General features: G+C 35.1%; 2 protein-coding genes across 3 annotated transcripts; one reads left to right on the top strand and one right to left on the bottom strand.

The window, feature by feature from the left end:
* Nucleotides 1-38: 38 nt before the first annotated feature.
* LOC135075254 (uncharacterized) lies at nucleotides 39-25,082 on the bottom strand. 2 transcript variants are annotated; one of them, XM_063969635.1, is made up of 7 exons: nucleotides 24,994-25,082; nucleotides 11,992-12,108; nucleotides 5,818-5,942; nucleotides 5,487-5,585; nucleotides 4,902-5,107; nucleotides 2,743-3,107; nucleotides 39-738 (listed from the first exon to the last, which is right to left on the bottom strand). In XM_063969635.1, exons 2-7 carry the CDS (start codon nucleotides 12,039-12,041, stop codon nucleotides 633-635), a joined length of 951 nt encoding a protein of 316 aa, XP_063825705.1. In that variant the 5' UTR covers nucleotides 12,042-12,108; nucleotides 24,994-25,082; the 3' UTR covers nucleotides 39-632. The 2 variants fall into 2 exon arrangements, with proteins under 2 accessions (XP_063825705.1, XP_063825706.1); XM_063969636.1 differs by lacking the exons at nucleotides 11,992-12,108; nucleotides 24,994-25,082 and adding an exon at nucleotides 6,039-6,420.
* Nucleotides 17,596-18,608, top strand: LOC135075440 (uncharacterized). Its single transcript, XM_063969880.1, has 3 exons — nucleotides 17,596-17,646; nucleotides 17,862-18,004; nucleotides 18,390-18,608. Exons 1-3 carry the CDS (start codon nucleotides 17,601-17,603, stop codon nucleotides 18,606-18,608), a joined length of 408 nt encoding a protein of 135 aa, XP_063825950.1. The 5' UTR covers nucleotides 17,596-17,600.
* Nucleotides 25,083-25,470: the final 388 nt, after the last annotated feature.

The following is a 25,470-nucleotide window of genomic DNA, read 5'->3' as shown; positions in this document are numbered from 1 at the left end:
GCTTTATTATAATAAAGCATAATTATGTTAGGTAGGAGTAACATAAAGACTATTGGCCGTTCTAAACAAACTAAGTTAATTATTTACTTTTTATATATTTTACTTAAACAGGTACAATGATGGATATTGATAACAATAATTTTAATATAGCTATACATTAGTATAATGTAAATAAAGCAGGTAGGTACTTATCACTTTTCATTGGATCTTTAACTGTAGTTTTTTGCTTGAATGATCTTGAGTTATTTTTTTCATAATTATATGATAATCATAACTACCGGTAGTAATGGGGATCTCAGAGGGCATAATAGTTTGCAGATTGTACTTTAAATCTATTGTAAAACATGATTGAAAATAGTCAAAAGTAAATGTAATTAGGGAATTAGCAATTTATTTTGAAACTCAATTTTAAAAATAATATGAAAAAAAAGCAGTAGGTAAATAAATGCAAGAAGGGTGTCATCATACCTATACATTATTATTTCACTAACTCATATTTAGAACTATTTAAATACCACTGAATAATGGAACGGTAGTACCTAGATATGCGAGTTAGAAACCGATCGCCTGCACATCTTTGGTGGAAAAGCAGCCTAAGTATTAAAAAGTAAACTCGATCGAAATTTAAACGTTCACCCTGGCTTGTAAACGATCCTGTCTTCATCCACGTCCTCTGAATAGTCTTGGAAGATCGGAGTGGTGGTTGGACCCCAATGGCGCATATTCAACCTAGGTTCACTGAAAATATTGAACTTGTATTAGTTTTCTCAGTGATTCTCACTATTATATTAAGCCTAGGCGCAGACCACCGATTATTCGTCGGCCGATAGTTTAGTCGGGCAGTTAATCAGTATATTGGGCATATTTAGGAAGTGCGCACATTATAACGATTTGGTATAGACCGATTCTTCATACAAATTAAAATCGGCCCAACTATAGGCCAACTAAAACTTGATGGTCTGCGCCTAGGCTAAGTCTGACTGTTGTCCTGTTTTTCACTGTATTTATTGTATAAGGATAATTATAATCGTGTCTGAAATAAATTATTTAATCGATATTGTACTATTTGTACTTAATTTGAATACCTGAGTCTTTAATAATGATGAGATGTTAGTGATAGAAAATGCACCTCCGGATGCTTTACTTTATACACACAGAAACTAAAGGGAGATGTGAAAAGGGGGCGGGGGGCCAGTGTTGAAGCAATATGACCAAAAACAGAATACTGCTCGCGACAGCAATGATGACAGCAGCTACATCATAATGAGGATCAGTACTGTTGTAGAAAATTCAATAAAACTAGTATCTACGTTAATCTTTAAGACATAAGAAAGATATATCTTTTTGAATTATCCAAATCGGACCATTACTTACGAAGATATTAAGTAATAAACATAGGCCGTTTTTGCCGCTAAAAGTCAACGTACGCAGGGCCGCGTGACGTCACTATATCCAAATCGAGCGCAGCCGGCGTACTATTGGGATGGAAAATATTTTTTTCCAGCTAAACTATCAGTTTTAGAAAAAAACTTTTAATAACATTTATTCATCAAAATAAAGTAACCTATCGACCAGTAATTTTTAAAAATAAAAATTGTGAAAAATAAGTATCGCTATGTCCAAAAACCACATTTTTATAGGATTCGATGGAATGCGGAGACCGCGGTTGGGGTGAGTGTAACCACAGAATAAGGAATAGTATACAGAAGGATTACTCCCCAAGATGATTTAAATAAATGCGAGTCTTGCTACGACGCGATATAGTTGAATTCAGCTCGCACATTGCGTGTACATCGAAATGATCTTCATAGCAATGTCTTGTAGCCTAGGCAGAGTGTATCTGCCTCAGCTATACTTATTGTTAGAAGTAAATAAATTAATATTTATACATTTTTCTATTTTACTTGGACGAAGATATCACTCTAACAACACTTATGAACACTTTATTTGAATAAATCGCCAAATATACCACCGCGGAGACCCTAATCGCGTCTCCGCGTTCCATTGAATCGTATGAGCGTATGGATTTTTTGCGATATTTTTCACAATTTCTATTTAAAAAAATTACCTATCGATAGCTTACTTTATTCTGATGAATAAATGTCATAACAAGTTTTTCTCTAAAACTGATAGTTTGGCTAGAAAAAAATATTTTCTATCCACGCAGTACGCCGGCAGCGTTCGGATCGGATATAGTGACGTCATCGGTCCCGCGCCGGGCGTTCAGTGAACTTTTTTAGTGATTTGGCCATAACTTTGTCAATTTTTGTCGTAGAACAAAAATTTTGGGACTGTATATTAAGGATTTCTTAGACCTATAAATCTGCATTCACAGCTAAAAATCGAAATGATCCTCATTATGTGTAAACAGTTTAGATTGCTTGCTTACGTAGTACTAAAGATTATTCTCGAACATTAGGTACCGATACCGCAGTGGATAATGAGCATATTCAAACTAATACATTCAATCGCATGTCACTGCGTACCTATGCCTAGTGGTGCTGTACGTAGGTAAATTACTTGCAACTAGGTATGCGAACGAATAGTAGCACTGAATGCAATGTGTGCATGACACACACTCTTCGCGACATTTTTTTTGATTATTATTACTTTGTGTGTGTGAATTTCTATTGTTTGCATTAGTTGGCATCTCTCTAGATCTCTATGCTTTATACATTTACCATGGTGTCTTACAACTAACGGGTTGTATGAAAATGTAAACAAAACAAAAATAATTCCTACCTTCTTGTGGGTTCATACTCATCACGTAACCGCAAGTCGGGTGTAATAATTGGTCTTATTCTGTGGACTTTCTGTTTTCTGGGCAAGTTCTTATTTTCTTTATTTTCTTTCTCCTCTCTATTGTGATATATTCTCGTTTCCTCTTGATCATCTTTTTCGATATAATCAGAATGGTATGCCTTATACGAGTCAGAATCCATATCCTTCATGGTAGATATTTGGAAGTTCCTCATGATGATCTTGGCGTCACCACTCTTCCAGATGGCAGTGGAGATGGCAACGTTCGGTGTTATGGATATGAGTTTGGTGATGAGGCGGGATGGTGATGCGGTCAGTTTGTAGTAATCTCGCGGAGATGGCTGTGTCTGAAAAAAAAATCAGACACGGACAGATGATAAATAAATAAATTAATATCTTTGGACAATTTCACACAGAGCCAGCCAGCCCTAAAGTAAGCAGCCCTAAAGGATATACTACGAGTACTTATAAATATAAATACTTAATAATAATAGGGGGCCAGTTGTTAATCCGAGTGCTCCCGAGAGTCGGTCAGGACCCTCGTCTTCGGCTTGCCGAAGTGGAATCCGAGAGGGTCTGCAGGACTTTTACCTGTGGCTTGCTTTAGCCGGCCGGCCAGAGAGGAGACGCTAGAGCTATACAGGGTGGAAACGTTAAGTGATCTCACTCGATTATTTCTAAACTATACAAGATATTGAAAAACTGGTAACTGATCCTGAAAGTGCTTCATGAGCTCTTTCAAACGGTACCAATAATAGGGTACAGAATAAACTGGATCTATCTGAAAATTAAATGTTTCCAGCTTCCATACTAGATTGTATGCCAGCCACACAATATTAGAAGTGTATTTTTTTTTATTTAATAATAAACTCTTAAAATAAACTCGTAAATTGTATTCTTATTTAAAATTATTCATGCAAAACGTTGGTTTTAGGCTTTACTTGCTATAATATTATAGTCAGTTAAGAGATGACTGTCATGACTGTGGTAGTACTAAATGTATGGAAGAAAGAAACATTGAATTTTTGGATAGATCCAGTTTATTCTGTAACCTATTATTGATACCATTGGATAGAGCTTGTGAAGCACTTTTAGAATCAGTAATCAGTTTTACGATATCATGTGTAGTTTTTAAAATAATGTGACTTTACCAAATGTATGGAAGCTGGAAACATTGAATTTTCGGATAGACCCAGTTTATTCTGTAACCTATTATTAATACTGTTTGATAGAGCTCATGAAACACTTTCAGGATCAGTAACTAGTTTATTGATATCTTGTATAGTTTAGAAATAATCGAGTGAGATCACTTATCGTTTCCACCCTGTATGCTCCAGGGGTGGAAGTGTTAAAGGGCATTACGCCGCGAGTATCTTCGGAGAAAGCGCAGCACACCTCTCTACACCCCTGAGCTGGCAGACGCCAATGTTGCCCCTCAGTCCGGTCTATACGACCCATGACGCCAGGGGGGGGGGAGGGGGGGCATTTAGTCGCTGGCTAGTCACCGCCTGCCATTTTTTCAGTCCGAGACTATGAACTAGGCAGGTGACCCGTAGTCTCCATCCATAGCCCAGTAACCAGTCCCTCCATCCTTCATCCATAACCCTAGTCCATTCTTCAATAACTGCAATAGCTCCTGTGCACAGGCTGGCAATGGTCTCTGGCTACATCCCATGATATAGTCAGAGACTAGATAAAGCATGTGCACCACTTTCACTCTTGTCGATTATTTTGAGCTTAAAACGGCCTCTACGTGTTGGATCTGTATCCCCACGCAAGCCTTATAAAGGACCGGGCCACTTTTGACCCGTGAGCTCCAAAGGGTAAAAATAATGCGAAGAATTCGAAGTTCAAGGAAATTCGTCGGCCGTTTGGTGTAGTGGTTCGAAACAGACTACTATTCCGGAGGTTGCGGGTTCGATTCCCGCACAGTACAAACATTTGTGTGCATGAACATATTTGTTTGTATTGGACTGGGTGTTTTCTATGTATAATATGTATGTATTTACAAAAAAAAGTATTTAAGTATGTTTATATCCGTTGTCTAGTACCCATAGTACAAGCTTTGCTTAGTTTGGGACTAGAAGTGCAGTGTAAAATGTCCAAGGATATTTATTTAAAGAAAGTTAGCAGTAGCTTACTTCAGTAGAAACATCAGCCTGCACACCGCTATCTTCAAATATGACTCTCCTCGCCTCAGTGGTATACTTGTACAGCTTGTCAGCGAACTGGTGCACGCCCCTGATGCCGCCCCAGGAGGCTGGCAGCGGCTTGGAGTTGTCGGAGTCAGGGACCACTTTGTCCCTTGCAATGTAATCATCATCGCCACCTGCGTGAGCTGGAAAAGCTGTAAGAAAATTTTGCTTTTATATCGATGTGGGTGTAAATAAAGATGTTTCTGTTTTATTGGTTTCCCTTAAAATGTCTTGGGAAAAAGTGAAGGAAGAGGAACTTGCCAGAAATATTGATTTATTTATTTTCTTTATTCGGAAACCATACAGCTTACAGTTAACATAAACAGAATGAGTCTTACATAAACCTACAAGATTTCACTACTAATTGCGCCAGGAAAAACATCTACTATCTACTGGTTTAAAATATGGCCAAAAGCGAAGAACAGTTACCTATACTAAATTAAACGCAACAACTGTCTAACGGATGACAATCATCGGATTTTGAAAGAAAGAAAGAAAAATGTTTATTTGGTCCAAAAAAATTGAACCTACCTTCTTCTTCGTCACCTGTTCTTCTAGAGATATACCTTGGTTTCACGTCTGGCCTGTCGTAGAATTGACCTCGTCTCATGTAGACTGTCACGTCGGATCCTGAGAATAAAAGCTCCATTTAAATAGTGTACAATCTTTGATATTTTAACAGACGTCACAGACACAATACAATGTTTGTTGGACTGATTACCTACATGAAAATGTTCGTATTCATCCGAATAATATTTGATAACGCAAGCCTAGTAATTTGTTAGGGAACGCGAAATATTTATAATGAACGTATTAAATTAAATCTCAGTTTATAGGCTGTAGTAAAACTTTAAGTACTAACTGGTGAACGTAAGGAACTCGGCCATCTGGTAGTTGTATCCGTAAGCGATGCCGGCCACGGCTGCGACCGTCAGTCCGATGCATATGGCTAGGCTCATCCAGCATGCTAGGAAGAAAGTGATAACCCTGCAGAAAGAAGAAAATGTATAGGAATTTGACTCTAATTTATTGGTAAAGGCGACAGCAGATCATTGAAGTAATATTACTACGTATAGAACAGACATCGCGAACAAAATATGTACAGTGCGGGGTGCGGGCGGGAATTTGACGGACAGCTGTCAGTCAAATCCATGACTATCAAGTTTCATAATTTATGGCGATAAAATCTGCACCAGAAAATGTCGTACTTCATTTATAGGATTGCACGAATAGTGACGTTCCTGCGGTCGCCTCATCATAGACATTGTGAAACGATTGTGAAAATAAACAAATCGGCTAAATTGTGTTAAATTTTCATGGTGCTCAATAGCAAAAAGGTTCAGCTACTTACATTATTCTCTTATTATTTTCTTTCTGTTTCTTTTTATGTGGTGTACAATAAAGAGTATTTATTATTATTATTATTATTTTCTTTTATTATATTGTGCGTTTCCTGTAATGTAATCTAAGCTCCCCTCCCTTAGACTAAAATTCGCCCTCCTAGACAAGTGACAAAACGTAGCAGTTGAAACATTCGAAATCACTTCGCTCTGCCGTTTTTTGGTGTCAGTTACTTCACTCTGTGATGCGATTTTAAAATTACAACTGGCGATTCCGAATTCACAACTGAGGGGACTGAGGCTAATCGTGTTACTTGTGCTACAAGTGCGTATGGGCTTCATACTGATGCTTAAGCCATTAATTATTTTTTTTCCCGATTAAAATCTAATGTAATCGATAATCGCCTTGAGAATCGTTAACTGGTATTTTCTAATTCGATAAAAAAATTACCCATCTCTAGTTTAAAACTGTCATCCAACAGCGCACGAAATATTATGAGTTATAGATAATGATACCATTACAGAGGCGACACTTCGTTTACGTTTAGTTTCTGCCTATTGAATTGGATACTGTAAGGAAACATCGTCATCATCATTTTAGCTACTGGACGTCCACTGCTGAACAAAGGCCTCCTCTAATGATTTCCACATCGCCCAGTTGATAGTGGCCTGCACCCAGCGTCTTCCTGCTATCTTCAGTCAGTCCATCTTGAGATTTTAGAAAAATTCCCACTCGTCACGGTAGGAACAAAGCTAGGGATGACCTACGCCTTCACTCCAGAACCAATAAAATAACTGAAAGTCAGAAACTTTCAGTTATTTTATTGTCTCTATTGTTAACTATCTCAGTGGTTGAGTACACGTATAATAGCTGTGAGGTAGAAGTTACGGGACTATTCCCACCTCTCCTTTTCACCGCTGCATCTCCTGTGTAGCTAGCACCTAGACTAGTTGATTTAAAGCCAAGGTATATCAGTTTTTAGGTAATGACTTAGTGCATCTAAAAATGTAAAACTTTCTAGTTTTTTGTAACATTGAAAAATCTAAAAAGAAGCATCATTTTTTTTACCAAGTGTTTCTAAGAAATTTAAATGGAAGCTTTTGATGACAACGTATTGCTTACTTTTTCAGCTGTCGAACGAATCACTTTTATACTCATAGGTCCTGTACATCGGTAGATTTGGTAAATAAATGAATCCATCCGGACTCAGAAACTAAAAAAATTAAAATAGTTGTAAATTTTTAATACTGGATTTGTCGATTAAATTGATCATATTACTGCGCCCTAACGGGTCGGACACTGGTGACCAGACACACTGTACAATTATTATAATTTTAGCCTATCTCGTGAGCTAGGTGTCAATAATTAGGGTGATTTACTAACTAACCAGTCGCATACGAACAACAGCAGTGAGATTCAAACAAATTTGATCCATGATGCCGCACGACTATTGTGTGAGCCCACCCGTAACCCAAGCTTATTTAGCTTAACACAAGGGGCTGGACGGGACTATTAGTAATTTGTGCAATACAAAGTGCTTATAATCTTTAAAAAAATCTTTTTATTGCTGTATTTAACCTTCCTTTCGTATACTAATTTATGCGTCAGTGTCAATTCTGCGATGTTTATTCTTTGAAATTTTCGTAAAATGGCTGCCGCCTTGTAATTAACAAATTAAAATTAAATTAGTGTTTTAAAGTGCATAAATGTACAACTTAATGGTAAAAAGTCATTCCTTGATTTTTACTTAATATGTATCTGGAGTTATTTGAACAGTATTTTCGTCTATAGGATGGCATATTTCAAAAAACAAAACTGCACTCAAGCGTGTTGTCACAGCAACCGCTGAGCACATACTAATTGAATTTCGGTCCGTGGACCTATTTACGTGCCAGAAACAGTCTAGTTGACATGTCTTCTCTAGTACGTAGTACATTATAACTCAATGCAGCAGATCGAATTATTTTTGCTCCAAATAGGGCACCTATTAATAATACTCACAAGGAGTACCTTATATTCAGCTTAATGTGCTACTACATTATGATTACTCCAATATTTATTTGTACAAGAAAAAACGTCTACACATTATGAAGAATCTAAACCCTAAATTCACTAAGAGATGGCGCTCTCTGTGAGTTAAATTGCGGTATTACTAACTGCTATTTTACAAAAGTGCCTAGTAGGTATATTTATATAGCTATTTGTAAAACATAAATATAGAAATACGATTATTGTGATACAATGAAAATTTTCCATTAAAAACACTTACCTACCTTGTCACTTGACAATGAATGGGTGAAAAAGTGGAAAAATTATGCTAATGTGAAAACAACTAGGCTTGTAATGTTTTAGACATGGATTAGGAAAACAGTTAAGAGCGTGATTTACAGAAATTCTTACTGCTTTTGTAATAAAGCTGTTAATAAGTTAGTGTATTAGGTATATGCAAATTTATTCTAAGCACATGGAATAAAGTATGATACAAGGACAAGGTTTAAGTAGTTTATTTTTGTTATTAGTAAACCAACTGCCTTGTCAATAATTTGGAATAAGTACGTATTTTCTTTTCCTACTACTAATATTAGCTACTATTTTTAACTGATATTTAATTCTCTGGTACCTACTTGTTTACTTATTATTCTTGCAGGGGCAAAAAAACTACTGAGATTACCATTTATCAGTACCAGATATTCAGTTATTTTTGAATAAACAGAATTTAATGTAGGCGGGTCAAATTTTTATCTGTCAGACAATATTGTATTGTATTTAACAAGGTTGTTGTTAGTTGCTAAATATTATCTAGTGTAATCGGGAAATTAATTTAAAACGCCTCTGACGTGGAATCGCCACAAATTGCCGGCATGTTTGCCGCCTCGCATCCGATGACGCCCAATTTTCGCAAATTAATGAGATTCTCATAGATAATGTACACGCGTACAAACCAAAACGGTTCTTAATAAGCCAGGTAGTCTTCGGTACGTATTAAATTAATTATAATTATGTTAACAAAGGTTACGTGATGAAGTTAATATAGAAGCAATCAACGAAAAACGTTTGTAAATTGTTTGACTAAACTTTTGTCGTTTTTATCGGTAGACTTCATTTCTTAAGTAAAATCTAATTACTTATTAGTTGACCCTTTACAGGACATTTAAAATTAATTTAGTCTCATATCGAACACCTATTTTTGGATTGAAACTTATTAAAATTGCTGTTCCAGTCATGGATGGAGTTTAGTAGACTATACAGTGTGAGTCACGTTAAAGTGTACATATGAAAATAGATGAAACTAGACCTATTTTTATCGACAAAAAAGAGGTCAAAAATTTTGTGAGATTTTTTTAAAAAAATTTATAGAATATTTTTTCTTCCAATTACTTATTGTAAAGAAAACGTAATAACTTTTAAACTAAGCGGTATATCCTGATAAAATAAAAACAATAATAATGCTAAATAATAGGCAATAATAAAAAAATACATAAAATACACAAAAAATGCCAACAAATAATAAAAAATTATACTTTTTGAAAAAAATCTGCTTTTAAATTCGTGTTTTTTTGGTTATTTGATAAATTTCTCCAAAAAATGCCCCTATAACCGGCGGTTTTTGTTACTTTGTATTATTTTCTATCGTATTACCTTTGTAAAACCAAAAATCGCATGTCTCTATCCCTATCACAACGTTTGCAATGATCGTTTGAACTAAGCCTCTCCGGGCGCGCTGTTCAACGCTTCGTTAACAACGAAACTGAAAATGGCTCTAGATTTGTAATTTTGATAAAGACAAGTTAGATTTGAAATAAAAACAAAAGATTTCGAAGTAAAATAAGCATTTTAGGTAAAATTAAAATTGTCTCTACCTGTAGCGGAGTATAATTTTGTGGCAGGCCTTTGTTCAAACGATCATAGCAAATGTTGTAATAGGGATAGAGACATGCGATTTTTGGTTTTACAAAAATAATAAGATAGAGAATAATACAAAGTAATAAAAACTACCTATTATAGGGGCATTTTTTGGAGAAATTTATCAAATAATCAAAAAAACACGAATTTAAAAGCCGATTTTTTTCAAAAAGTATCATTTTTTATTATTTGTTGGCCTTTTTTGTATATTTTATGTATTTTTTTAGTATCGCCTGCTATTTAGCATTATTACTGTTTTTATTTTATCAGGATATACCGCTTAGTTTAAAAGTTATTACGTTTTCTTTACAATAAGTAATTGGAAGAGAAATTTTTTTATAAAAAATTAAAAAAAAATCTCAAAAATTTTTTGACCTCTTTTTTGTCGATAAAAATAGGTCTAGTTTCATCTATTTTCATATGTACACTTTAACGTGACTCACACTGTCTTAATGTTTTGGAAACCTTTGATATAAGCCCCTTCATACAATAAACCTACACAACTACATTATTTTGTTAATATATTAAAACATTTGTAATTTTTTAAACAATAATACTAATCTGTGGCTCTTAAGCTCTTTGTAGTAGATATTTTAGATGATTCATATTTACAATAAATTTCTTGGAAAAATTCGAAAGTATAACGAAATTAATCTGATGGTATATTTTCAGGTTCCTTTGGAAATATTATAAAGGTGAGATTACGTGATGGATGTTTGGGTAGGAACCACCAATATCAAATATCGTGTTTGCCGTCGAAGGTACTTACGTTTCGGTCTTTCGGTCAATCGATCAAACTTGGCTTTCAATACTTAATGCGATCTACGTTTCTACGCTATTTTTAAGAACTTTAGGGAAACTTCATTGTTACATATAGAGCATTTCCTTTTTTCAATTAAAGTCCTATGATAATGGAGTAGTAAAAATATAGTGTCGATTTTTTTATTGCCAAATAACTTTTATCCAAAGATTAAGTTCGAAGTATGCATAACGTCTCAAAATTATTAATCAGAAGAGTTAACTGGCGATTGAAAATTAGTCTTCAATGTAATTCATGAGCATTGAGCACTGAATATTTTAAGTTCAAAACAGTGTTTTCTTTCACAGATTAATAGAACTGATTCTGCATGTCTCCACTTAGGTCTAAGTAACGAATGATTAACAATCAGGTCATAGTGAGATTAACGCTTCGTGTTTTCTCTTTGTCGTTTCTCTAACCTTTATCTACTCTAGAAGGCATCGTGTCTAAGCGTGCTGGACGCATGAAATATTGTAAACATCTCCTAAAATATTTCTGCCTTATCCGGGCTTAGAATGACCGTATTAAATCCGTCGCAAGCTCTACCAGCTATACGCAGATTACGATTACTTATACGACATTTATACTGTGCTTGTAGCACATTATCGTGTACAAGTAGACGTATTGTTGACACATTATTGTGAGTTAATTGATTTCTATAGTAGTTTTAGTCTAGTCTAATTTTTTAACACTTTTGAAGTGCTTTATTCTGGCTTGTTATTGACGCAATAAATTGATTATTTGTGAGTTTTTGTTATTTTTATTTATTTTTTAAATGCGAAAGTAACTCTGTCTGTCTGTCTTGCTTTCACGCCTAAACCACTGAACCGATATTGTTGAAATTTGGCATAGAGATAGTTTGAGTCCCGGGAAAGGACATAGGATAGTTTTTATCCCGGTTTTTGAAACAGGTTTTCTGTGACAGACAAAATTCCACGCGGGCGAAACCGCGGGCGGAAAGCTAGTACTTATTTAATATAAATCTTATCTCACCGCTGTATTAAGTCGAGTAGCCATCCAAAGCAGTTAAATATGTAGCACATAACACACTCGTGGGAGGGAAGAGGATCTCGCCAGGGTGAAATTCATCAGCTCTGCTTGAAGGACCTCCTGAAATAAATAGTGCTTTCATTTATATCGTCTTGAAGATTTACACTGTTTCTTTGGATACGCCATACAAACAACTATACAAATATAAAGCTGAAGAGTAGACCCGGGAATCGAACCGTCTAAAACCTGTTAAACATGACATCCTGTAGTTTTATTGCATCGATCGTTAGGGTTAATTATAAGGATGAAATCTCTGTAACAAACTGGATAAATGAAATGAAAGGAAAACCACAAAATTTAATTAATTCAATCTTTACAAAAAATATCTGGTATGGTGGTGAATTTTCGGTTTTCGGAAACCTCTGAATGTAGATCTCTTTCTTTTAAAAAATAAGGAATGTTTTCTATAAGTAACATTTCCTATTTACAGTATTAAGAGTAGGTGGCAGTACAAAATTCCACCCTGTATAGTAGGTAAGTACCATCTACTCCTAATTTAAAAAACTTTGTTTCAATAATATACATTACTTACTTATAAAAAAACTGTCCACTGTATACTAGCTGAGACACGTTCCAGGTCAAATGGACGAAATGCAATTGGTCGTAATTGGCAGACTATTGGAGGTCAATCAAATTCGACGGAGTGCAATTGGAAGTCAGAGATAACAAGTCTAGAATAACTTGTCTAGGTAGGTATGTCGCGAGTTTGATAGCAAAGTTTCTAAACGTTCTTGAGTACTATGATTTATTATCAGAGCAGGGCTTAGTGTGAGTTTACATCAAACGTCTTCACTAGTGACTTCTTAAAAGAATGACATTAAATGTATGACGGATTTTATAGCAACCCTAGCGGATACCTTCAAGATCTTCATATTTTTTTTTGACGCGCTCACTAGTGATGACGTTTGATGTAAACTCACACTCAGCCCACAGATCTAGCGCATAACTCAGTAATTGCCTGAGGTATGGAAGCGGCGTGTGAGCGTGTTTATTGTTACGCCAATTAATGTCAGCGAGACGTCAGATTTGTATGCTCTGTCACGACCTCAGATCATAGAAGGGAATAGATGTGAAACAGGGGCGTGGCGCGTGTCTCCGCGATATGCCCAGAAACGAACATCGGCCGCGTAGCTAGGTTGCGTCTTTCCATTCTATACATAGCCAGAACGCAAGGGTGTGAAACTAATCGAGTATAGTTTGGATATGACTTTTTTTACTAAGCTCCTCCAAACTATACACGACCAGTACGCATACGCTGCGTACTGCTCGCGTATACTTTGTAGTGACTTAGGTCAATTATCTTCCTCCAAAATATACATCGCCAGTACGCATACGGACTAATCATGTATGTATTGTAATAAGTGCGTGATTACAATTTATACGCGAGTAGTTGCATGCTAGTCATTTTGACTTATTGACCTCTCTTTCTATTACATACTAGCTTTCCGCCCGCGGCTTCGCTCGCGTGGAATTTTGTCTGTTACAGAAAAACAATATCGCGCGTGTATTTGCTCACCGTTTAGACCTACCCTGGACTACGACAAACATTTTAAAACCAAAATCAGCTCAATCGGCCCAGCCGTTCTCGAGTTTTAATCAGACTAACGAACATCAATTCATTTTTATTTATATAGATAGATTAATTCATATCTGCGTGTCTACTTTAAACATTGAATCATCTTACGACACGTGTCATTGTTTTGATAAAGGATTTTTTGGTGTTTCTTATTCTGCCATAGAAAAGATATTTGTTTTGGGGCTGATATTTCACCAATTGTAGGTATGGAAATATGTCAAAATGATTTTGTTCTTGAGATAAAAGTTAATAAATAAAATAAATAATAAATAAAATAAATAATAAATAAATATCCTTAGACATTTTACACTGCGCTTCTAGTCCCAAACTAAGCAAAGCTTGTACTATGGGTACTAGACAACGGATATAAACATAATTAAATACTTTTTTTTGTAAATACATACTTATTATACATAGAAAACACCCAGTCCAATACAAACAAATATGTTCATGCACACAATACTTTGTACTGTGCGGGAATCGAACCCGCTACCACTTCGAACCACTACACCAAACGGCCGACAATACAAACCTAGCATTTAAAGTCTCGCATAATATTGTATTTAATGCGCGTTGAACTTTCTTCTCTCACTCTCTCTCATATTAATTAAATTGTTATTTAATTTGAAATCTACCTAATCAATTTAATTTAAAAAACCACTTACAATAGTTTTAAAAATCTAGATTTATTATAGATTCAGTAAAATAATAATATTTTATGTAATATCAAATAAATGTAATTTTAAATATAGTTCCATATTTTACTGAATTTTACTAAATCAATATCAACTAAACACACTCTAGTCAAGTGTAAGTGGTGTAGTAGAAACTAATCGAGTATAGTTTGGAGATGACTTTTTTTACTAAGCTCCTCCAAACTATACACGATCAGTACGCAAAATTCGTGTATAGTTTGGAGTCACAGATTTACAAACAGGCACTCCGAAATATACACGAGCAGTTTCCTATGGGTGCGTTCTGGCCATGTATAGAACGGAAAGACGCAGCTAGGTTAGTCGCGATTCAGTCGTACTAAGGAAATGTTCTCCGATATTTTGGATAATGCGTCGTTATGTGCAATAAAACAAGTGAAACGAAGAACTACAGGAACAATGGAGTCATTTACTACATGTAAGTATTGCAAATCCATTGGTATTTTGCTTATAAATAAAAAAAACTAAACATTTTTACGAACGAATTCAGTGCCGTAACAGTTACTGCGATATCGAAATCAGTGGTGATAAAAATTCTAACACACTTGTACATTGACGATTTAGTTAGCAACCACTTTATGACATGCTTAACTACTGCGCAATGTATTTAATTTCTTCCGATATCCACTGTCGTGTGAAAATACACAGTACGGCCGCATGTGCCGGTCGTAACATAGTGCCGTGCTCGTGTTCTAATGCGGTTTCCTATTATCGATAAATATAAGTAAATTATAATTTTTTATTTTGTAATTTTAAATAAAAAATTATGTGTTACTTGCGATTATAAGATTTTACAAAAAAAAAATAATAACAGTAGAAATAATTAGTAACTGTCAACTATGTAATTACTATAAGAGCTAGTTGAAAGCCTAATATAGGCATTATTTTTGATAAACATATGCGGTACGCAGATCGCCATAATTAAAAAGTAAATGCGTGATAGTAGTTAATAATAACGTATAATAATAAAAAGGTTTTCATACATAAGCATTTTGTGAAACCAGTTTCGAGCCTTGCCCCTAGCGATTTAAAGTATCGATATCTTGTCGACTCCATTTTATCTTTGTTCTCTCACTAGCGTTTTCAAAGTGTGCGTCACGTCACGCGGCCATTGATTGGCCATAAGGCACGCCTTCTGGCCAATCACAGCACTTTTAAGCCGGTTGCACATGTTGTCGTAGACTCTCAGTCGCTTTGTTTTTACACAGTTGAATGTGTGTGTGGGAGCTGTGGTGGGGGAAATGTGGGGACACTGGTTCTCGTTGTAGTTACGCGCGACTTCATATCTATTCTCTTTCTATGATCTGTGGTCACGACATAATGTGTCAAAATACTGAGCTATGCACGACCCTCCTCTTTTTACCAGAGGCAGTTGCTTACACCACGATACATTGACCTATTAGATACTGGGTTAGGGAGACCTATAATTAAAGCAACTTATCTACAAAAAAATTCTATGTATGTATAGCCTGACCAGGAACATAAAAACCCTCGCCATGTTGCGGAAAACTAATGGTACTAATTTCTTTTAATGGCAACAGTAACTGAAAACTTCATTGACATGTCACCTTGCATGTCAGTCTATTGCTGTCAAAGTGTAAACAAACTTTATTTTAAATGTGCGCAATTGGTTTTATGAATTAAATTGCTAAAATATTTTTATAGTCGTGAAAGAAAACTGGTTCACAATGTGTTAAAGTATTTGTCGAAGAGAAATACTAAGGGTTCGGACAATATTTTCATTGAATAATGTTTCCGACAAAGGTTGTCAAATTGACTGACATGTTTATCGTATAGTACAGTCCACTATGAAAATTAGCTGTGGTTTGTTTCAACTACCTATTTTAAAATTTTTTGTCATTTTCTAAGTGTTGAATTTTATGGGATTGGGAAAGAAGTACCGAGTTTGAAGCGTTCATGAGCAGACATTGCAGTTGAATATTCAAGTTCTGAATTTGATTATTGATGAATAATAAAATAAATTCTACTAGCTCGATTGATGGTTTCATTTAATTTATTTAATCAGGTTACCTATAATAATATTTTTTCGTTAATTTATGAAAATATCAAATTAGCCCGTAATCCTGAATCCTGATACATAAAGTTAGCCTATTAATTTAACACAGGTACGACTGTACTCAGTGTTGCACTATCAAATGCAATTGACGCGTCTCTATGCCAGGGTTTTTATGTTCCTGGTCAGGCTATATGTACCTACATAAAAAATAATAGCATAATACTTCAACATGTAGATACCATATTTTCAAGTCGATTTTTTAGTAAAGATGTTAATTAACATTGAATTGGTTAAAAGGCTTTTAACTTTTTATATTGAATTAAGTAGCAGATGTTTAATTAACGATGATAAAAGCCAACCAATAAGTTTTTACGCTCTCTGTGAGGATAATGTTCATAATAAGTACCTTTAAGTTTTGCACAGAATAAATGTTTGGGACTAGATGCGCAGTGTAAAAATGTCTACGGATATTTAGTTACTCTTTATTTATTAACATCGTAAAGCTAGCAGGGAAGCGCTGGACGCAGGCCGCTACCAATCGATCAACGTGGAAAGCATTGGGAGAGGCCTATGTTCAGCTGTGGACGTCCTATCACCTATGGCTGAAATGATGATGATATCTATATTAATAATTTCGTCAAGGGGTACGGTAGACTGGATCGAAACCTTATATGAATAACAAAGCATAAAAAAATAACGATTTTGAGTCGACAACATATATCCGCAAAATTCGGATAATGGAGAATTTCGTTAAATTCCGATGGCATTGACAAACAAACCGCTGTCGCCATCTTTAGTAGTTCACCATCCACTCACTATGCGATCAACGCCTAAAGCTGGGTTGTCATCGATTCATAAATAAATGGAAATCAGTGCGTTTCGCGATTTTTATGATAATATAGGTACTCTTTGTTATGTGTTTTTTCTTTAAACCTGGTATTGGCCGATTCAACCACAAAAAAAGAATATTAGCCATAACCTTATAAGTTGAAGTTCAAATGTCAATGTCATTTAGTTTCGCACAGTGACATGCAATTTTTGTATAGTTCCAAAATACTGGACTGTCCTGTCGATGACATTGACAGTGGGGCGCCACCGTCTATACCGGATCGCTGGTTCAGATTTTTGCCATGTTGGAAACCATATAGTTGAACGATGGTAGCGCCCCCCTGTCATTGAGTTTGGTGGGACAGTTCAGCGTGGGTCATCTATAATGGTAAATTTATTTGTAAGATACTGCAAACAAATGCAAATGTGCAGTCGATGTGTGGAATGCGACAACATTATACTCGGTAAGCGGCTTAATTTTTTTTTTTTATTTAACTCGAAAAATAATAATAAATGACCACATGCATAGCCTGTGTTGAGTTGTTATCAACATAAATACAGAAACAGACACAATTTTTGCACCGTTTTTTCTGATAACCGAATAGACTCCTTCATGCGCAAGTTCCACTTGAGCTCGGCTGGTTCTTATTATAAATAATTGTGTAATATATTTTTGCAGATAATTTCAATTATTGCGAGTGTTGTGGCTTAGAAACAATTAGGCAGTTAAGAATAAACAAGGCTCGGGCACTATCAAACCTTTTTCCTAAAAAGCAAAAAGCTGCTTCTGCTGCTTCACAAGATTTATTTGATGACTTTCAGGTAAGTTAATAGTGTAGGTCACTGAGTAAAGTAAAATAATAATAATAATAAATAAACTTTATTTATCTTTCACGGAGGTATAAATAAATATAGAGGTGGGAGGATAGGTATACCTACACCTACATACATTCACAATACTTATTATTATTTGAATATTTGTCTAAAAATAAAATATATTTCTCTTATTAAACTCAGTTAGCTCAGATGGAGCGCGACAACGGAGAAGTCGAGGATGTAGGTTCAATTCCTGCATGTGGTGTATTTTTTCATCACTTCTTATTAAATTTCTTTAATAAGAGTAACACAATATAGCATTACAAATTTAAATTAAATCTTTAAATTAAAGCTTTAAATTAGCTATTCATAAATATATTTCTCTTTTAAGGTTGATAACGAAGAGTTGACGCTAATCGAGGATTCATTGATGATTGATGATGCTTCTTCGGACAACAAGAAAAAACAGCTACTGTCAGTCAGCAGTGATGATGCTTCTTCGGACAACAAGGAAAAACAGCTGCTATCAGTCAGCAGTGATTTTATTTCTTTAGAAGAAGAAGAGAAAGAAAACATAGCAAATGGCGGGCAGACCCCCGAAAAAACGTAAATATTCAAGCAGGTTTAGTACAGAATATCAGCCCCCCAGGACTAACTATTTATATTTAGCACTTTCAAATAACACCATTCAAGTATCAGTACATTCAGTTGGTTCTATGATTTATGAATATGTTCAATGTCAAGCACTTCATTTTTTAGGTGAAAAAATTAAAAATCATTTTAAAAATTGTTGTCATAATGGGAAGGTATAGGGTGATTGCTACAGTTATTGGCCCTTTAAGAGCGTTGTGTAAGTTAACTTGTGTAAAAAGTAACAAAAACTCGACTTTTGTTTACTTTTTATATTTTATTATGAGAAAACAATATTGCTGCTATTTAAGCTAGTACCTATTTGGTGTTATACGATAAGAATTACAATGATAATTTTAAAAATATCAGAGATCACATTAAATTTAGCTATTGGCCCCAAAATCACAGTAATTGGCTCCTAGAAGTACAGTTATTAGCCACCGAAAAAAACCCATAAAAATCACTGAAACTTCACGCTTTGTAATCCTAACTCATTTTGTCTTTCCTTAAGATTAGCTAAGAATTCGTCATCAGTATCACTCTTATCGATTTCTTCATCTATCTCATCATCGTCAGTACATTCAGTAACATTGTAACAATTGTGACAAAGATAACTGTCTCCTTCTTCTTCAGGAATATGCTGTTGCACAAGATTTATGAAAGACACGGTGACATTCAGAGCATACCAAAAGTCTATTTTTATAAGCTTTTTGCAAATATTACAGATTTGATTGGATACAGATACATTATTCTTACTTTTTTTTATTTTAGCAGTTTTCTTTTCTTCAGCTTTCCGTTTTCTGTCCTCTCTTTTATGTTCTCTTTCAATTTTCCGTTACCTTTTTTCTTTCTCGAGGATTTCTTTTTCTTTAGCTTTTTCTTCCAGAATCCTCTGATATTCTGGTTACGGTAACGGTTCATCTCGTCGTTCTCGTTCGTCTACAAGTACCTATCTCATCTTCTTGGGTCCCAGTTTTAGGGTCTTTTGTCTCTCTTTCTTTATCTCTAGTTTGAAGTTCTCCTATTTCACTCAATGTTGATTCTTTCTCCCGACTTATAGGTTCAGGTTCATCTGTAACTTCCGCTTCCAATCCATTTTGTTTATAATAAATAGTCCCACAAACGATAGAGAATAAAAAAAAAAACATTGTTTTGCATTTCAGGTATTATTTGTTTTTTTTTTTTTAACTGATTAAGTGTTTCTGTTCCAACTACTTATACCAACCTTAGTATACTGTGTTACCTACGGCATCTTGTAACAATCTAGGTAAAGTAAATCAATAAAAATAGTTATTGGCCGTGCATAAGTGTCAGTAATTGGCCCCCCGGCTAATTACTGATCCTAATAGGTTAGGACGTTAGCATTTTAATAGCAAATATTTAAGGGTTAAATTAACTTAATCTTGGATAAAAATGCAATAAAAGTAAAATTTAATTATTGGCCACCCATGGCCAATAACTGAAATAAATTGAAACGTGGTATAGTTATTGGCCGGTCTAATTTTAAAGTTTTTTTATTCCAAAACAAAGTAACTTAATCTATCTACGTAAGCTACCATTTATCTCTTTACAAAAAAAAAACAGTAAATTTACTATAACAAGCAAAAACAATTAAATTACAAACAATATTCATAAATATTTACCTTAAAATTTTGACAAGCATGCGGCTACTCGGACGACTCGTTGTCGAAAGAAAGCTTCTGCTGTTTAGAGTGCCATCTGTTCTTACTCTGACATACTACATTGGACAGCGTATTGCTCAGAGAAAGTATTTGTGTCTCTTTTCCACTCTTAATAACGTACATATGCTTGTTTATTTTTATTTTAGCCAAGGTGGCCAATAACTATGTACAGGCCAATTACTATAGCAATCACCCTACATAGACCCAGACAGTCTTAAAGCCAATTCCAGAAATATTATTAGCATTTTTTGAACCAAACAGAACAGATGAAAGTGTTCGACAATATCTTTACGCTGAAATTCCGACACATTTCAGATTTATCCATGGACAGTGGCAACCACGAATATCTTAGTCAGCGGCTGATAAAGTAATTGCAAGAATGTATAATTATTCCTTTTCTGATCGGGAACGATATTATCTCCGGCTATTACTTCTTCACGTCAAAGGGCCGACTTGCTTCAGAGATGTTAGAACTTATTAATATGAAAATATTATTTACACATCATTTCGAGAAGCTGCTCAAGCAAGGGGGCTACTTTTTGACGATCAAGAATGGGAAAGATGTTTGGATGAAGCAATTGGTTTCAAACTTCCTCGGCAATTACGACAGCTGTTTGCGTTAATTTGCGTGTTTTGTGAAGTAACTGATCCTAATGCTCTTTGGGAAAAATTTGCATCACATTTTATAGAAAACTTTACAAGATCCCGCCCTGAAATATTATCCAAACAGTTGGCTTTACAAGAAATTGATGAAACATTAAAACTCCACGGAAAGAGACTAACAGATTTCGGACTTCCGGAGCCAGATATTGATGAAAATAGTATTTTCTTATCTGATCCCGTTTCTGACTATTAATAAGAGTTATTTACATAACCTATATTAACGATTGAATTTGATTGTTTTGTTAATTTGTCTTAGTTTATTTTGAATGTTGATTTAAAATAAAAATAATTTGTGTAAAAACATTTGCAGTTTTTATTTACCATATTTATTAAACACAACTAACGAAGCTATATGAATCTATATTTAATATTCTTTGAGAAACGGTGATTACAGAAACATCTATCTACATTTTGCACCTAGAATTGTGTATTATGAGTCAAATTGCACCCGAGCGAAGCCGGGTTTTCATCTAGTTTATTAATAATTTCGGCCAAACGCTCCCAATAAACGCATTTATTTGTCACTATTATCTTAATTGGTACAGATACCTACCTATGTCGTCAGAATACCATCTGCTGCTGCCGGCCGACGGGAAGGGTCCTTTCTTCCGATCTACATTGTTACAGCACAAAATTTGAATAAATCATATTACAAATACGACCCTGGCATAGACCATTACGCATGATAGACGGCGCTCTGTATAATCTGTATTTTTTGCTTTTGGAAAAAATAAAGATTTGCTAGAGATCGTGTAAAAAAGCTTCGTCAATCCATAATAATGAAAGCTGAAGCATTGTTTGTTTGGTTGAACGCGTTAATCTCAGGAACTACTGGTCCGGTTGGAAAAAATATTTTTGTGTTGGATAGCCCATTTATCGAAGAAGGCTATAAAACATCACCCTACAGCCAATAGGGGTGGAGCTGTAAAGAAAAAAGTTGCAAAAACGGGAAATATTATTCAAACTATTTTAATGCGTACGAAGACGCGGGCACAGCTAGTTAAAAACATATAGGGTAGCACCAATTGTTGGCTTGACGTGCTATCGTCTGTACAAGTCCAAGCATATTGTGTTGTGATTCGTCTGTGAGGCTAAGTGATCTGTCCACCGCGCACCTCTCATTTGGTATTCGCCCGACACAGAGCCGAACGTTTCTTTTGTTTATTGTTTTGGGAAGCCTGAATAATAGATGCCGTGGAAATTACTACGTAAACGACTCTGTTACGACATTTGCATCAAGGTGACAACGGGCAAGTTTATGGGAGCGCGCGCACGGTTGACTTTTGTCACCGTGACAGTATGTTTCTCCATATACAGTGGTATAAATAAGTATAATACGTTGTCTCTCTGTTTCTTTTAATAAAAGTGTAAAAGAGAAAGATATACTTGTCACGGCGACAAAAGTCGGACGCGAACGGGTGCCTGCAAAAAAAGTTTCTGTTACTGTCACGTCGCTACGTGAGCGCACCTCCATACATCTCCATGGACTTGGTGCTTGTGACAAAAAAGTTTCTGTCACTGTCACGTCGCTACGTGATCACACCTCCATAGATCTGCAAGGACTTGATATAAGTGACGATACAGTCACGGCGAGAAAAGTCACCCGTGCGCGCAAGCCCTTAGTTTGGCGTTTACGTCATGCATAGTTTTCGTTGTTTGGAGCAAATTCGATGGTATTTTATTCATGTGTAGTCTTAAGTGCTTTTAGATTGATTTTATGTCTTCAATTTTGATAGTAAAAAGCGCAGGATAGGATAGGACGGAAGTCTTGTCTTCCCGTGAAGCACTTTCAGGATCAATTCTAATCAGTTTTTGGATATCTTGTATAGTTTTTAATAAGTAATAAGTGGTTTTACTAAATGTATGGAAGCTGGAAACATTGAATTTTCGGATAGATTTAGTTTAAGTAACCTATTATTGGTACCGTTGGATAGATCTCGTGAAGCACTTTCAGGATCAGTAACCAGTTTTTCGATATCTTGTGTAGTTTATAAATAATCGAGTGAGATCACTTATCGTTTCCACCCTGTATAACTACGAGTGACGGGGTCTTTTTCAGCACGTGGTGAAGTTGTAACATGCCTTTAGTATTACACGGTAAGGTAAGCTTTTCAGTAAAATTACACTCGATTAAAATAAAAACGTTCACAATGACCTTATTCTGCAAAAGTTAAAAATAATATTATTAATGGTATTTAGGTTATAATACACCAGAAATAGTTAGTGACAGTAGAAATAGTATCGCAGCGGAATGACGTGGAAAAGCTTTTAACTCAGCCAAGTTTTTATCAAACTTTGCAGTAACAAAGGTATGCTTTCTAAGTTTGTTTCTATGTTATGTTTCAATTTCTATGTTGACAGAACTCTTAAATTAATATTGATTATCATTGTTCAAACTACAAACACCGACGTCTGGTGTATCAATCAATCCACAAACATTAAGGTCTGATGTATAGGCAATTAAACTTTTTCTGCTAATTTATGAAAATCAGTAGGTATTTATTTTATGCTTCTGGTACTCTAAACCCTTTATTAATGAAAGTTACACTAGTTGAACTCTGGCTTAAATTGTCATTTAGTGTGGAAATGTCATTTTAATCCAGACTTCATCCTAGGGGTTTTTTTATTATGTATGTAATAAATAAAAATATATTTAATTTGGACTGAGATAATAATGAGAGAGAGATACTGAGACTGAGAGGTCTGATCTTGGCACTTATGAATAAAAGGACTATTATACTGAGCGACATGTTTATTTTTCATGAATGCTAAACCAGGAAGCTCTGCTGTAGGTAAGTTACCTACATAGGTACATTAAAAAAGTCAGCGCACACCTTAAAGCGTAACGATAGCGATCCAGTGCGAAGCGCTTTAAAGACGCGTACCTACCTATCGTCCCGAGAGGCGTCAAAATGAAAATCAAAATTATCTTTTTTTATATAGAATCAAATTAATTAGTACTTAAAAATCGTCAAATGCTCTTAAGGAGCCTATAAATGTCTCATTATTTTTTTGCCCTACCAGCGCTTCGAGACAAACATTTAGTAAGTGCTGAGAAGAACAAACTCAGTCAGCACTGTCTGCCTTTTTAAAAATAGAAAAAAAGTTCCAATACATTAGGAAGCAAGTTCCTTACCACGCGTTCCCGTTGATAGAAGGTGGCCTTAAGACTCTCATCTAGCACGAGACCGCGCAAACTATTAGATCATTACAAAAAATATTGTCCCCGATCGCGACCGCTTTCCAACGCTTCCCGCCTCTGTGTGCGCTGACCTTAAGCCTCTTCATAATTTGAAAAAGTACCTACTTTAATTTAACCTTTTTCATATATCATGCATAATTTTGAAGATTTTTCAACGGGGTTACGAGTATGCAAATCATATTACTTATATGCATAAACTTGGACTCAAACCCATCCCATTAAAAGTTAAGCCGGACGAATTTGCTGAAAATTTGCCGCAGGATGTGAATAGGTTAAAACTTTTAATATTATAATGAGTTTCCAACTTTTAAGCACTTCTAACACTACTATAGGTACTACCTTTTAATGTATTTCTTGTTTGTTGTATTTCTTGTGTGTTTTTATAGTGTAACAAAAAAAAGTAGCATCATTTTTATATTTTCTTGCCTATTGTATTTAAAAGGGAACAGTACTAGTAATAAATTATTATTATGGTGCAATGTTATGCAAAACAGTCAGTCCGAGCGTTACAAGAATTACAAACCACCGTGACAAGAAAATTCAATCCAAAAATAGAAGTAATGCATGAGAATAAGAATCGATTAAACTAGCTGATTACCTACTTAGCTGTATATTTTTATATTTTACTGATTCGTTAGAGGTTAGAGAGACAGGTGTTACGTATGTAGTTAAACACAATGTTAAGAATATAGAGGTACAGAAAGTGCTGAAAATTTTGGCTACCTACCCAGGCCATGCTACCCAGGTATCGTGACGGGAATTAAAAGCAAAAGTTGTTATTTTTTCACATATTCAAAATCACTAGAACAAAGACTTACCAGCTCCAAAACTAAGTTAGACTCATCTAAAATGATACGCCAAATGCTTGCTAAATAATTTCACAACTTTGTTTTGAAAAAGCGCTCGCGTCAAAAGGGATTTTGATTGACATGGCGTAGAGAAGAGAGCTGCGATGCGATGTGACAACGGCATGCGTTCAGAAATTGATATTTCGTTGATATAAACTTCTAATATAAAGTTAGTGCATCGTGAAAAAATTCACTCCGGCGACTTGGACCTACTTGGACCGTGGACCAAGTCGCCTGAAGACTCCTAGGCCTAGCAAGTCGGAGGAAATAGGTTTTCACAGATTTTCCAATTAGTAGTAAATATTAATCTGTGTCCAAAATAAATGAATATAATTTTAACGATTGAGATTATTTAATTTTTATTCTAGGAAGAAGAGACTTCAAAAATGAGAAACTTTATTAAATGGTTCCAAAAATACAAGAGACAACATTGTCCCCAACAGTTAA

This window comes from Ostrinia nubilalis, chromosome 10 (genome assembly GCF_963855985.1).
Source record: "Ostrinia nubilalis chromosome 10, ilOstNubi1.1, whole genome shotgun sequence".
Lineage (NCBI taxonomy): Eukaryota > Metazoa > Arthropoda > Insecta > Lepidoptera > Crambidae > Ostrinia > Ostrinia nubilalis.
Note: the sequence above shows the minus strand (reverse complement) of the source record. Positions and strands in the feature narration are given on the sequence as shown.